Source organism: Uloborus diversus, chromosome 6 (genome assembly GCF_026930045.1).
Source record: "Uloborus diversus isolate 005 chromosome 6, Udiv.v.3.1, whole genome shotgun sequence".
Lineage (NCBI taxonomy): Eukaryota > Metazoa > Arthropoda > Arachnida > Araneae > Uloboridae > Uloborus > Uloborus diversus.
The window spans coordinates 56,724,524-56,737,474 of NC_072736.1; the positions used below are offsets into that span (position 1 = coordinate 56,724,524).

Consider the following 12,951-nt stretch of genomic DNA (forward strand, 5'->3'; position numbering starts at 1 on the left):
ATTAAGGATGCAAAAACACCATAACTACAACTACAAATTCAAGCTCTCTTAATTACTTTTTTTTTTTTTTTTTTTTTGTAATATTTTTCACAAAAGACAAGTCCTGTCCTGCTCTACTTTTTTCTTACACTTGTTTCGATTTAAATTTAGTACACACATTTACTTTGCTTAATACATCACTGCTTTAGTGCATATTTAAGTTAGAGTGCTTTGACGCCTATTTTTAAAATTTGTTTGCTTTTATGTAACATATTCAAAAAGGCTTTTAAAAAAACCACAAAAGAATAGTTGAATTTAAAACTTTACCTCAACATGTTACAAGTGATATGGGGAGATAACATTTCTGGGCTTATTGGCCGTGGTCTAACTGGAGTAGAAATTCCAGACGTTTCAGCTTGCTTTGCTGCAGCCTCCCAATCAGGACCAGCAGCCCAGCAGCAGTTTGCTTAAATACCGGAGCCACCAAAGCCAGGAATCAGTCTCATCAAACCCAAACCACTGATGATGGCTGCAGCAAAGCAAGCCGAAACGTCTGGAATTTCTACTCCAATTAGACCATGGCCAATAAGCCTGGAAATGTTATCTCCCCATATTGACGCCGGCCGTGAAAGCCTTCAACAGTATTTAAGTTACAAGTGAGTTAAAAAGTTATTAGATATTTTTTTCGTATGTCCGATTTTCGGCACAGAAAAGTCCATTTGGCGGTCTTTTGGAGCAGTTTGGTCCAAGATCGGTAATTGGCACAGCTGGCACATCCCTGCAATTATAATATTGGAATAGCAAAAAAATACCAATAAAAATTAGTTATACAAGACATCTCTATGATAATCACCCATTGGTCTCGTCACAACTAGTGTAGCTCAGAGGTTCATTGCTAAATCGGTTCATGTAAAAAAGTTTACAGAAATAATAGCTAAAGCCAAAATGCAGACATAGACATTACTTGCTTACATGAATTATGTGAAAATATAACATCATATGCTTTCATTTTATTTGTAATGTTAATACCCTTCATTAAAAATAATTAATAGTCCATGCTGTTGCTCTGAAGAATGAGGTGAAGTTACACTAGTTAAGATATGGTTACATTAAATAGTAGACATAAGTAAGAAATAGAAGACATAAGTAAGAAATAGTAGACATAGTAAGAAATAGTTTAAAAAAATTCCCTGACTTTTCCAGGTTGTGTTTTTTTTTTTTTTTTGAAAATTCTAGGTTATTTGCTTCATTCAAAATTAAGTTTAAATAACAATATTTCCAAAATAAATTAAATTTTTTAAAGTAGCCTGATGCAGAAGAACTGAAACTTTTCCCCTTAGATAAAAACCCTTAGTTAAAGAATACATCCAATTCTGCTGTTGCAAATTAAAGAAAATGACACAAAATGTGCGGTAATTTGTTTCTTTTTTTTCCCATTATTATTTTAAAGAATTTTCTTGAGAAATGAAAATTTTTGTTCTAAAACTTAATCTTAATCCTCATTGCCTTGGACGCAAATGGGCTAAAAAATTTTCAACTGAATTGTAGTTTCATGAAGATTTATCATTTTAAAATTGTTTTGATGCTACAAATTAAAAAAAAAATATTTCTTATTTTTTGGGGTGGCCGTTATATTTGGTCATTCCCAAGATGGAAGTACACAAGACGTTTTAAGTGCAAAGAAACAAATTTAAAAAAAAGAAACAATTTACCGCAAATTTTAAGTCATTTTCATTAGTTTGCAGTTAAAGAAAAGATCCAATTCTGCTTTATTTTTGGAAACTTCGGCATTTAAGCATAGTGTCTACTTCCATCTTGTGAATGACCAAACATGGCAACTACGTTTCACACTTAGCTGAAAAGACTTCGCGATCAAAAAAACGATTTTCCCCGATCGACCCGCCCATCTTCAGGCTTGTGCTTCCAAAGCAGTCAATTGTCTTCGCCCCTGTTGAGTTAGTGCACAATTCCTGTTCACCGGAAGAATTTTTTTCTTGGGAACTATTGAGGGGCAAAAATAGCGACTGCGGAAGTTTTTTGGGTTGCCATTTTTTTATTGCCAGCGTCATTTTGTCTTCCGAATTTTTGATTTTTTTTCAGGTAATATCGATAAAAATGAAGATTAAATTTCATGGTACAAAATTCCCTGGGAAAAAATTGGAAGAAAAAATTTTGGAGGGCAAATTTCGAAAATTTCCTGATTTTTCCCTGACATTTTCAATTTTGTCATTTTTCCTGACAATTCCAGGTTTTCCTGGAGCGTATAAACCCTGTTGGCCTTACATTGCAATTCCTCAAAGATATAATTCTCTTTGTCCCTTTTTTGACTGGATAATACTTTAGTAATGCTGATACTGAAGCAAGTAATTTGTTGAATGTCATAGCCATTGTTAACTTATTAAAAATGGAGAGTCCCAAATTATACTCAAATTCAATTCTTTGTTATCAGCATGTTACAGCTGTGAAAGATGGCCATATAGAAACCACTGTGATTTGACCTGTGTTCCCTTACTTTTTCATACGCTTGTTGAAAGACACTGCTCTGTAACTGCAGTGCTCTCTTATGTCCAATCCTGGAGCTAGTTCTCAAAACATGACAAATTCTATTAACAATATATTTTTAATACGAGTACCTTTCGGGCCTTAATAGAATAGTGCACCAACTCCACTGAAATGTTTAAATCATTACAGTTCATGGCATTTTTTAACGTATTTATTTTATTCTGACATGTTGGATTAACATACTCTCAGTGGCATTATGTTCAAATAGTGGTGGCAAAAAAGATTTTACTACTGTTAAAATAAACTCAATAAAAATTGTTTCAGTATCAATGGTAACTATTATTTCCATTATAGTCAACTGGGAACAAAATTCATCTTACATAAAACTATCAGGACTTTCTGATGATATAAAAGTTTTTAAAATGCTATATATAGAGCAGGGGTTCTCAAACTTTTTCTACTCGCGGCACCCTTTGAAGAATTAGAACTTTATCATGGCACCCCAGTCCATCTCTATTATACAAGGTAAGTTCACCAAATAAGACCACCTTGGGGTTCATAACCTAGTATCTCGCTCATTTATGATTGAATTGGCTCCAGATTTTGCATAGTCACCAGATGATTCATAAAAACAAAGAAAAAAATTAAACAAGGGAAAATTTAAGTTTTAACTATTTTTTCTGCGGTTTTAACAAAGAAAGACGGTTTAGCCTTATTAGGAACATAAATTAGGTTTCATATTAGTTTACATACTAGTATCCCAAAGTGATCCATGTTGAAACGAAACTTACTTTAAAATAAGGTCTGGTAGTTTTGATATCACTTTTCTGTGATAACTTCAATTACCTGGTTTCTTCTTGTTTCTGTTGCCTCATAATTTGAAACTGCTTGTTGATAATACTTTATCATCAGTCAAGGACGCCCATATATGGGGGCAAGGGGGAGCTCAAGCTCCCCTTTAGAAATTAGGACTTTATTGCTTTTAGTACTTTTTTCTGAGCAAAAATGTAAAAATATTTCTTCTCCAACCATTAATTAATGAGTTATTGAAAAAATCAAATTTTAATATCTCTAATCTGTACTGAAATCAGTTTCTATGAGGAAAATATCCTGCTAAACCATGGAGAAAATATATGAGCCTGACTTAAATTTTTGCATATGGGCGCCCATGTCATCAGTTAATGTTTTTGATGACACAGATCTCGATCTAGTAAATTTTTACTATGCTACATCAAGGAGGAGAAAACCTTATTGGGGAAAATGACCTTAATTTGCATGCCCACCTTAAATATATATTAATACCATGGACATTTTGCGGCACCCCTCTTCTCTTCCTATGGCACCCCAGGGTGCTGCAGCACACAGTTCAAGAACCCCTTTGCTAGAGGGTTTTTTCTTTTTTTTATATTTTTATATTAGCAAATATATGTTAAAATTTTGTACATAAATACATACAGGAGAAGTATGTTAAAAAAGTCATAAAACAGAACAATAAGATACTGCTTTATTTTATGATTCATTCATAAGCAATCTTTGACAAGCATGGAAAAGCATGTGGTTTTCCTTTATTCTCAAAAATTTGGGACCAACTTGCATCAATATAACACTACAAAATTCTGAATTTTTTAACTTTAAGTCAAAATTATCTTATTACTAGGTGAGATTATGATTAAAGTGTATTAAGATTACAAATACAATAATTTGAAAAAAAAAAAAAAAAAAAAACTTGATTATGACTGAAAACTTTGATTACAATAAGAAAATCCAATCAGGGGTCTGTCCAGGATTTTTCACAAGGTCCGTTTTTTGTGAAAAATAAAATAATTTTGTGAAAAATCAATTATTTTTGTGAAAAATCAATTATTTTTGAGAAAAATCAAATAATTAAAAAAAAAAAAATCTTGTAAAAACGAAAGTTTAGACTCTTGAGATGGTGGAAACTGCATCATTGACACTTAAAGTTGAGTGTTTTCTCTCTTTTCTGTTGAGAATATCATTCTTGAGTGTTTTTCTAGTATTTGAAGAGAGGGGGGAAGGCATCGCTCCCTTGGAGATGGGCACCCCTCAAGTATCAATATTTATCTACCATTCTACATCATGTTAAATTATACTAGAAATGTTTTTTGAATAGTATTTAAAATAGCTGTAAGAAAAAAAAAATAGGCAGGGGTTCAGCATTTAACTTTTTAATCCAAGACACTGTTTAAGAGCACAGAGTTTCGTTCAAACCTTATAAACTCCGTGATTTTCACAAAAATAAAAAAAATATTTTATTTGTTTACCTCTTAACTAAGTGTACTAAACATCAGAAATTCGAAAAATCAGATTTCCACAGCGGGTGCAAAGAGATTGCAATCCTCAAAGTGAAGGAATCAAAAGTATAAAAACGGCTTGTAAAATAAATATTTTTGATAAAATTACTTTTGAATTGCATTTTAGAGTCCTATGATAAACATATCATTAATATCTGGACACAGTTGAAGCAAAAATAAATAAATTAATTAATTAAATAAAAAATAAACCATCGATTCAGCATTTTAATTATTGACTCATAAAAGAAAATGGAATTCCCCTTTAAAAACTTGAAATAAGCTTTGTTACAAAAATAAAGAGACTTGTCATTTATTTGCATCCTAATAAAGCAATGTTAGCTTGAAAAAAAGAATAAAATATGATTCTCATATCGGATGTAAAAAGATTGCGTTTTTCAAAATGTAGACATCTATAGAAAAAAATAACGGTAAATAAAAGTTTATTTAAAGTTAATTATCCTTTTTAGTATCGAAAAACCAAACCCATATAACTTTCTCCCAAAATAACAGTTTAACATCGCACCACCAGACACTAAGTGGCGATAAGTTTAAATTTTGTAACCCTATCTGAAGCGATCACATCCGCCCCACCCATACTATCCTTTGCAGTTCTAAATTCATTTCGCTGTATATTATTGATGATTAAATCATGAGTGGGAAGAAAAGTGCTTACTACGCCTATTCACCTATTCAGAGAATGTTGACGCTTTTCCAAAGAAGTTTACAACAACACTGCTGCATAAAACAAACAAGCAAAATTATAAACCTAAACTGACTTTCAGCTGTTAATTTCTTTCAAAGAAACCAACAACAGGCATTATATTTATTTGGCGGTAGTAATTATTTATGGCTTGCAGGAGCATCACAAGAGTGCCGTTTTTTTTTTTCCTTTTGCAAAATTTAGCTGATTTTGTATAAGTTGATTCCTCTAATTTAACTTTAAATATGCTGTATTATTTTAATTTGAGATTTTCTCTTTCAATAAACTATTTGTGAAAGATCCGTTTTTGTTTACCAGAATTTTGTGAAGGGTCCGTTTTGGTTGATCGGATTTTTGTGAAAGGTACGTTTTGGTTGATCGGATTTTTGTGAAAGTTCCGTTTTGGTTGATCGGATTTTTGTGAAGGGTCCATTAATGGACCCAAATTTGCTCTGGCCAGACCCCTGCCAATACAAAGATTATTCAGTAAGTTACCGTTCTATAGCCAGGGCTAAAGCAGAAATACATGAAATACACCGCCATCTCAGTCAATTCCAGCCGATGGCTGCACGAAACTGCAGTCCTCGGCTGGAATTGACTGAGTTGGCGGTGTATTACACAAATTATGATTGTCATTACATGAAAATGCAAGCATTTATAGTCGTTTAGAATTATATAATAAAATTATGATAAATCCGAGTCCAGTATAAACATTCATTTTTTGCAGATACAATACTGCCACGCTTAAAACTTATTCCAGAATAACAAATGCAATAACAAGAAAGTAATGTCAATGAAAAATTTATAAAACACTTCATAAGACATCATTACCGCATGCCCATATATCAACAGGCTTTCCATAAGGATCTTTCTTAAGCACTTCAGGTGAAAGATAACCAGGAGTTCCAGCGAAACCTACGACAATAATATACGAATTAGATCAATGCAAAATTTTTAGCAGTTTTGTAAGAAGATGTTGCTATTTTTTAAACAAGAAATTCATTGAAAAATTCAACCAGTCTTTATGAAAACCTAAAAAAAAAGCACAGTAATTCATTAAAGTTTAATTTCCCCTCTGGTGGAAAAAGTACACTTCTAATTACTTTAGTTCTTTATTGATTCATATTAGTGATGTAAAATACCCGGGTATTTATTTTTAGGGGTAAATATCCGGGTAAATACCCAAAATGGGTAAATACCCGGGTATTTATTTCAAAAATTTATATTCAACTAAAATACTTTTCTGTATGTATTCCATTATGTATATATACAACCAACAATATACAAAACAACAAATTTTTGCCCAAAAATTGTATTTTGATCACATATTTAAAGAATTATTGTGTGAAACAGCTTAGCAATCTAATATGATATTCACATTAAATGTGTTGGATACGCCTAATCAATGTTGATAGCCAAATTTCAGATATAAAAAGCCATTCTACAAAAAGTAAAAAGATTAACTGGTTACAAAAAAAGCAAACATCAATTTTTTAAGGTCCTAGTCTTTTATAACCCAGTAATATGTCCCTGCATGACATAAAAATGTAACGAAATGTCGCTCAATTTATTATTACTATTTATTTACCTATATTTTATGCAGAAATTTCCTCCAAACTTAGTTTAATTGTTCAGGTGTATTCTGCATCACACACACACATATATACACACACACACACACACACATAATATACATAAACATTTAAAATTTTTAATCTTTTATTTTAGGGTTTATGTTTAAAAAAGAAAATAGTCACCTTTTAATACCACCTAAAATTTTTTTGCAAAATGCGCAATTAATAGGGGATTTACCCTGCCTTCGGATAAATATTCAAAAAAATATTTACCTTCCCACCTTACGGGGGAGCAAATGCAAATGAGCAAGGCAACAGAAAAGAATATTTTGCTTTTTTTTTGCTTATTAACGTGAAAACTGTTTCTATATTTTCCATGTTATCACTTAAATATCAATAAAATAAATATCACGATAGTCTTAATAACTTCTCAGTTTATTCTTCCAAACATCCCTCATGCTTCTTTTTTTCTCATTTTGCATATGACTAACTTAGATTGTGATTTTGAAATCCTGAAGTTTATAATGAATTCCTTATACTTCTCCAATTATGACATTGAAAAGAAAGATTCTTTGGTTCACAATATGTTTGTTTAATGATTTCATCAAGTCTTTCAATAAAAAAATATTATAAACTGTGTAATACATATATGAATATATCTGTTTTACCAATTATTTCATATTTAGATTTTTAAAAAAAATCCCATTCACTTTTTTGCAATTTTTGTAAAATACCCAGTTTTTGGGTGTTTACCCAGGCCTTGGGTAAATACCCAAAAATTATTTACAAAAACATAAAAAGGTAACATTATAATACAGTCAAAAAATGCAGTGAAAGATTTATCATAATACAGTCGGACCCCGATTTAATGAACCTCTATTTAACGAATTTCGCAATTTGGCGAATTTTTCTTCTTCCCCGATTAAAATGAAGGCAAAAATCCCCATTTACCGAACAATAAACCCCGAAATAACGAATTATTAAAACAGCCGATTCTTTTTTTTGGTATTGAGTTAGAGAATATTGGATTGTTTTTCAAAAATTACACCCATATTGTCCAAAGCAGAAAAAGACTTCTTGGAATCTGCAATTATTGACGGCCGAGAGCGAGAGATCAACTAACGGATAGTGATTTTGATGCAGTAAATGATAGTGAAATTCCCATTAAAACTTACTTTTTCAAATGCTTTACGTGGCCTGGAAATTGTAAAAATATATCTCATGCAGCAGGCTGCAAAAGACAAAGTATTTTTTTTCTCTCCATAAAGTCGAAAGAGAACTATTTCGAGTCAAGTATCAAGGAAATTATCAAACATCTTTACTCAGTAGTTTAAAATTTCAAATTAACTAGAGTGTAATAAGTCATGGAATGCAGAACAAAAAGTTTACACTTTCTAATTGTGGAAATTTTAGCACAGTTGCTTATTAGGGGTTTTAGGTAAGGTCAGGGCATTTCTTTTAATTTTTTTCACACACCAATATTACAATTAACCCCGATTTAACATATAAAAGTTTCGGTCCCAGTGAATTCGTTAAATTGAGGTCCGACTGTTATAATGCTGCTCATAACAAGCATTTTATACCATCGAAACTATCTTTAATATTTAAGTCCGAAGGTATCTATGTCATTGTAACTCCTCTTGAACACCAGATAATTGACAATAGAACCAGACATTGAGAGATTCTTAATTTTTCGCACATCATGTTTAGGAAAGTTTTGTTTCTCTATGAGATATTAATTAAAACATTAATTTCTCAAGAACATGTTTCTCTCGCTTGCGGCAGAGCCTCAATGGCAGTCTGCCAATTTTTCATTTCAGAGCTTGTTTCTAAAGACCATGTTGATCTTGCCTCGGACTTAGAGCGTCTTGCCCTGCAGTTCATATTTCATCTTTCTTTTTCTTCTTAAAGTATAAGGGATTGAATGATTTGAGTTAAAAGATTTAGAGGACCGTGGTGGACTGGGAATAAAGTGGATCTAGAGGTGCGCTGACCTTAAAATTAGTGTACTCTGCCCTTTAGTTAATGTACTGGCACAGCGGAGAGAAGGGGTGAAGCCCCGAACACACTGCTAAAGGCCTCAAACGCCAAAATACTGAAAGGTCAAAAATAGGGTTCAAACGTAGAAGGGTTGGCAGGTCTAAACCAGTATCAAAAGCAATTTATTTTAAAGAATGCACTAATAAACTAAATGAAATATAAATGCTTTTATTTTTTGAGAGCGAGAGAATGAACAATATATATATTTACCAAATACAATAAAATGATTAAAAGCATTTAGGTTGAAAAAAGGATTTCAATTGAGTTACGAATATATTGTCACCTACCATACCAAGCTTGTAACTCCCCCTGCACTTCAATTGCCAGGCCAAAATCTGCAAGCTTGACAGCAGCACCTTTTGCTTTACTTGCTAATAATAGATTTTCAGGCTTGAAATGAAGTAAATAGATTTTTAAAACATTTATACATTAAATCTTTTAAAATAAATGAAGCTGAAAAATATTTATTACATCAATTCGTCTGAAAAATAAACATACTATTACAACTAAACTATTTTGAAAGAACTACCTAACAAGCAAAAAGGTTTTGTTGAAAAGTGTGCATTGACAAATGATAAAGTAATATGAATTTCACAACGCTCACACAAAACATTATTCGCATCTTTATCGCCAATACATGTAGTCAACAAGAAACAGTTTTTAAATAACAGACACACTAAAAAAACCAACTAAGATAATATTAAATTCAAACATTGAAATAACATTAAAGATCATAATAAGCAAATTAAAAATTAATATTTTATGGAAAAATACACTTAAAAAAATTAAAATGTACTCCATAAAACAGAGCTCAGTGTAATTTGCTCGATAAAATAGATAAATTAAAAAAAGTTATGCAAAAAGAAGATATTAAAGAAAAATAATCATTACCTTAAGATCTCTATGCACAATACTTTTCATATGACAATGGTGAACACTTTCAAGTATCTGTTGTATGCAGTGGCTGCATTATAGTAGAGTACAATCAAAACACAATAAGACATACATACATATTGCTTTTCCAAAATATATCACAAATTACATGAATGGCAGCATACAATAAATACAATTAACGTTTTATAATTATAGATGATAAAATAACAGTAAAATATAATTCATCAGGTACATTTTGTGCATAAAGTATTAAGGCCTAAAAAAGTATGCATATGTTAGTAAATAAACTTTCACTTGAAAAACTTTTATGATCAATTTAATTGCTCTATTCAAATTTAAAATTTTCCCACTATAGCTAACTTATTTAAAATTTTCTATGGAAAAAACTAAATTTTAGCCTCTCAAGTACACAACTATAACATTGATTAGAAACAGATCATCAAACAGTTAAAATCTATTTGAAAATTTCCAGGTTGCAAAAAGCTGGGTGATTTCGGAGGTACCATTTGATGTAAAAAATGTATATGCTTGAATCACTAAATCCATAACTGAACCAAATTAAACCACTTTTGTCACTTATCAATGATAAAAACTAAATAAATTAATCTCAAATAAAATACAGTGGATTAAAACAACATAACCAAAATAAGAAATTATGTAAAACTTCTTGCTTTTAATAAGACCTTTATTGATAATTGTTACTAAAGCCTAGGCTAAAGAAGGAATGGCTACGCTGAAGTCCAAAGAAATTAGCCATTTTGTTCAGATGCCAGGCAGAGTAAGAGGATCATCATCACTTCCCAAAGTTGAGAAGGGAGTTTTCATAAGATAGTAATAATAGTCAAATAAATACAGCAAGTTATTTTACGATTTCAACAATTTTACATGGGACGAATTCTGAGAGAATTGATTATTTTTTTTAGCAAAGCAAAGTACTTTTGAGGAAGAATTGGCACTAATCTGTTTTAGTCTAGAAAGAAATGAAACAAACATATATTTCTTTAAAAAAATCAGGAATATCAGGAAAACTACTAAGTACACTTCATTTTTTCTCTCTTTTTTTTTTTTTTTTGAATTTGAAACAATGAGTTACAATTCTCTCTAAAAGGAGGCATTGATTATGTAACACTTGAAGAAAATTTAAAAAAGAATGGAGTATTGAAACAATAGATGCAGTTCATTTATAAGATATAATAAATGAATCTAATCTAAGTCTACTGCTTTTTCATAAATTTTTGTAAAAAATGAGTATATTTTACTAAAACTTCCTATTTATTATATAATCTTGCTGAAATGATCATTTAAAAATGAATTATCATTAATTTGATTCAAGATGAGGGATTCCAAAAGTATGATTACCATGGGTCTCAGTGACAGCAAATTGGTCCATGTCTATATTAGATGAAACTAAAAACTTAAAAGTGCTTCCTAAAGCTTTTTCTATCTTAACTCAACACCATGCCAAAAACAAATTGCTAACTCGAAAATGCTATGTTTGGTTTCAATAAGGAAAAAATAGAAAATTTCACCTCGCATCAGCTTCACTATAATATTCTCTGGCTACAATGTCTTCAAACAGTTCTCCTCCAGTAACTCTAATAGAAGAAATAAGAATATGTTTTAATTAATGCATTTGGGTCGTTCTCATAAAGACAGTCATTTTGAGCTTAGCTTAGTAAGTTCAGAAAAATTAAAATGGGTGAAATCACATAAAACCTTTTATAGAGACATATAGTGGCTCATAAAAGTGTTTGTACATTTTGAAATTTTTTTGTAAAACCAAAATAACACGAAACTGATTTTGAATATGAAGTCTAATATTTTTTTATATCATTCCTATGTCATTCTAAATAAAACCCTCGAGTTTTTTTCAAAATATTGACGGATCTTCTTTCTGAAATGGGTCAAGAAACGAAGAGTTTAATTAAATATTTTATTTAAATATTTTAAAACCCAATTTTAAACTCTTAAACGAAAATTTAATTATCGGAAACAACTTTGTTTTATATCAAGACAACGATAAGAAGCACACGGTTTTCAACGTTTTCATCTAGTGCCTCAAAAATTGTCCTTAAGTATAGAAAATACCCCTTCAATCTCCAGATTTGAACTTAATGTAACATATTTAGAGATATCTGGAGGCTAGATTATGAAAATACGGCTTTGAAACGAAAATAGAGTTAGAAACAGTAAGACTCGAAGTACAATTGAGCATTTACTCAGAAATTAGGCAGAAAGAAAAAAGAATGTAATCTATTCCCAGACGTTTAAAAGTTGTTGTTGATACTGCATGATATTCTACTAAATAATAACTTAGTAAAAAGTTTGATTATTCAATAATATAGACACATTTTTTAAAGTGTACAAAGACTTTTGTGAGATAAACTTTCCGGCACTTTTTGGTTTTTGATTTAAAAAAAATTAAGTTTAAATATTTTTTAAAAATTTTCATGTTGTTTTGTTGAAAATGGATCATAGATCTTATAATTAAATACCTATTCCGAAATATTAATTCTAACCAATGGATAGGGCCCTATTTCATTGAAAGTCGTAGGTGTACAAACACTTTTGGGAGCCACTGTATGTAAGGGTTTTGTGAGAAAAATATTGGTCATGTAGAATAAAAATAGTTTTTGAATTGCATTATACCCTCACTTAAGCGTCATTAAGTCGCTAGTGAGGTAATGACGAATTCATTGAAATTGAATTCTTTAGTAGTTATTCCTGATTGATATTTAAGTTTATTCTCATACATATATTCTCAAACCAGAAATTTACTTATAAATATTCTATTTTTATACATTATTTTATTTTTTTATAAAAACAGATGTGAGGGAAATGACAAATGCAAAACCCTTTATCGGGTTTTATGTTTCAACATAGATTCCAAGAAAAAATTTCCGACAAATTAAAAACGATGCAATATTGTTCTTGGTTTCCAGCTGTAAAT

General features: G+C 30.6%; 1 protein-coding gene across 1 annotated transcript in view; it reads right to left on the reverse strand.

Moving 5' to 3' along the window:
• Positions 1 to 12,951, reverse strand: part of LOC129224450 (calcium/calmodulin-dependent protein kinase type II alpha chain-like) — a 153,159-nt gene that overhangs the window by 61,621 nt on the left and 78,587 nt on the right. The window contains exons 5-8 of the mRNA XM_054858904.1: positions 11,531 to 11,596; positions 9,999 to 10,071; positions 9,395 to 9,497; positions 6,325 to 6,408 (exon numbers count right to left, since the gene is read on the reverse strand). Of these exons, the coding sequence (XP_054714879.1) occupies positions 6,325 to 6,408; positions 9,395 to 9,497; positions 9,999 to 10,071; positions 11,531 to 11,596 (326 nt within the window). The remainder of the gene's footprint in view (positions 1 to 6,324; positions 6,409 to 9,394; positions 9,498 to 9,998; positions 10,072 to 11,530; positions 11,597 to 12,951) is intronic.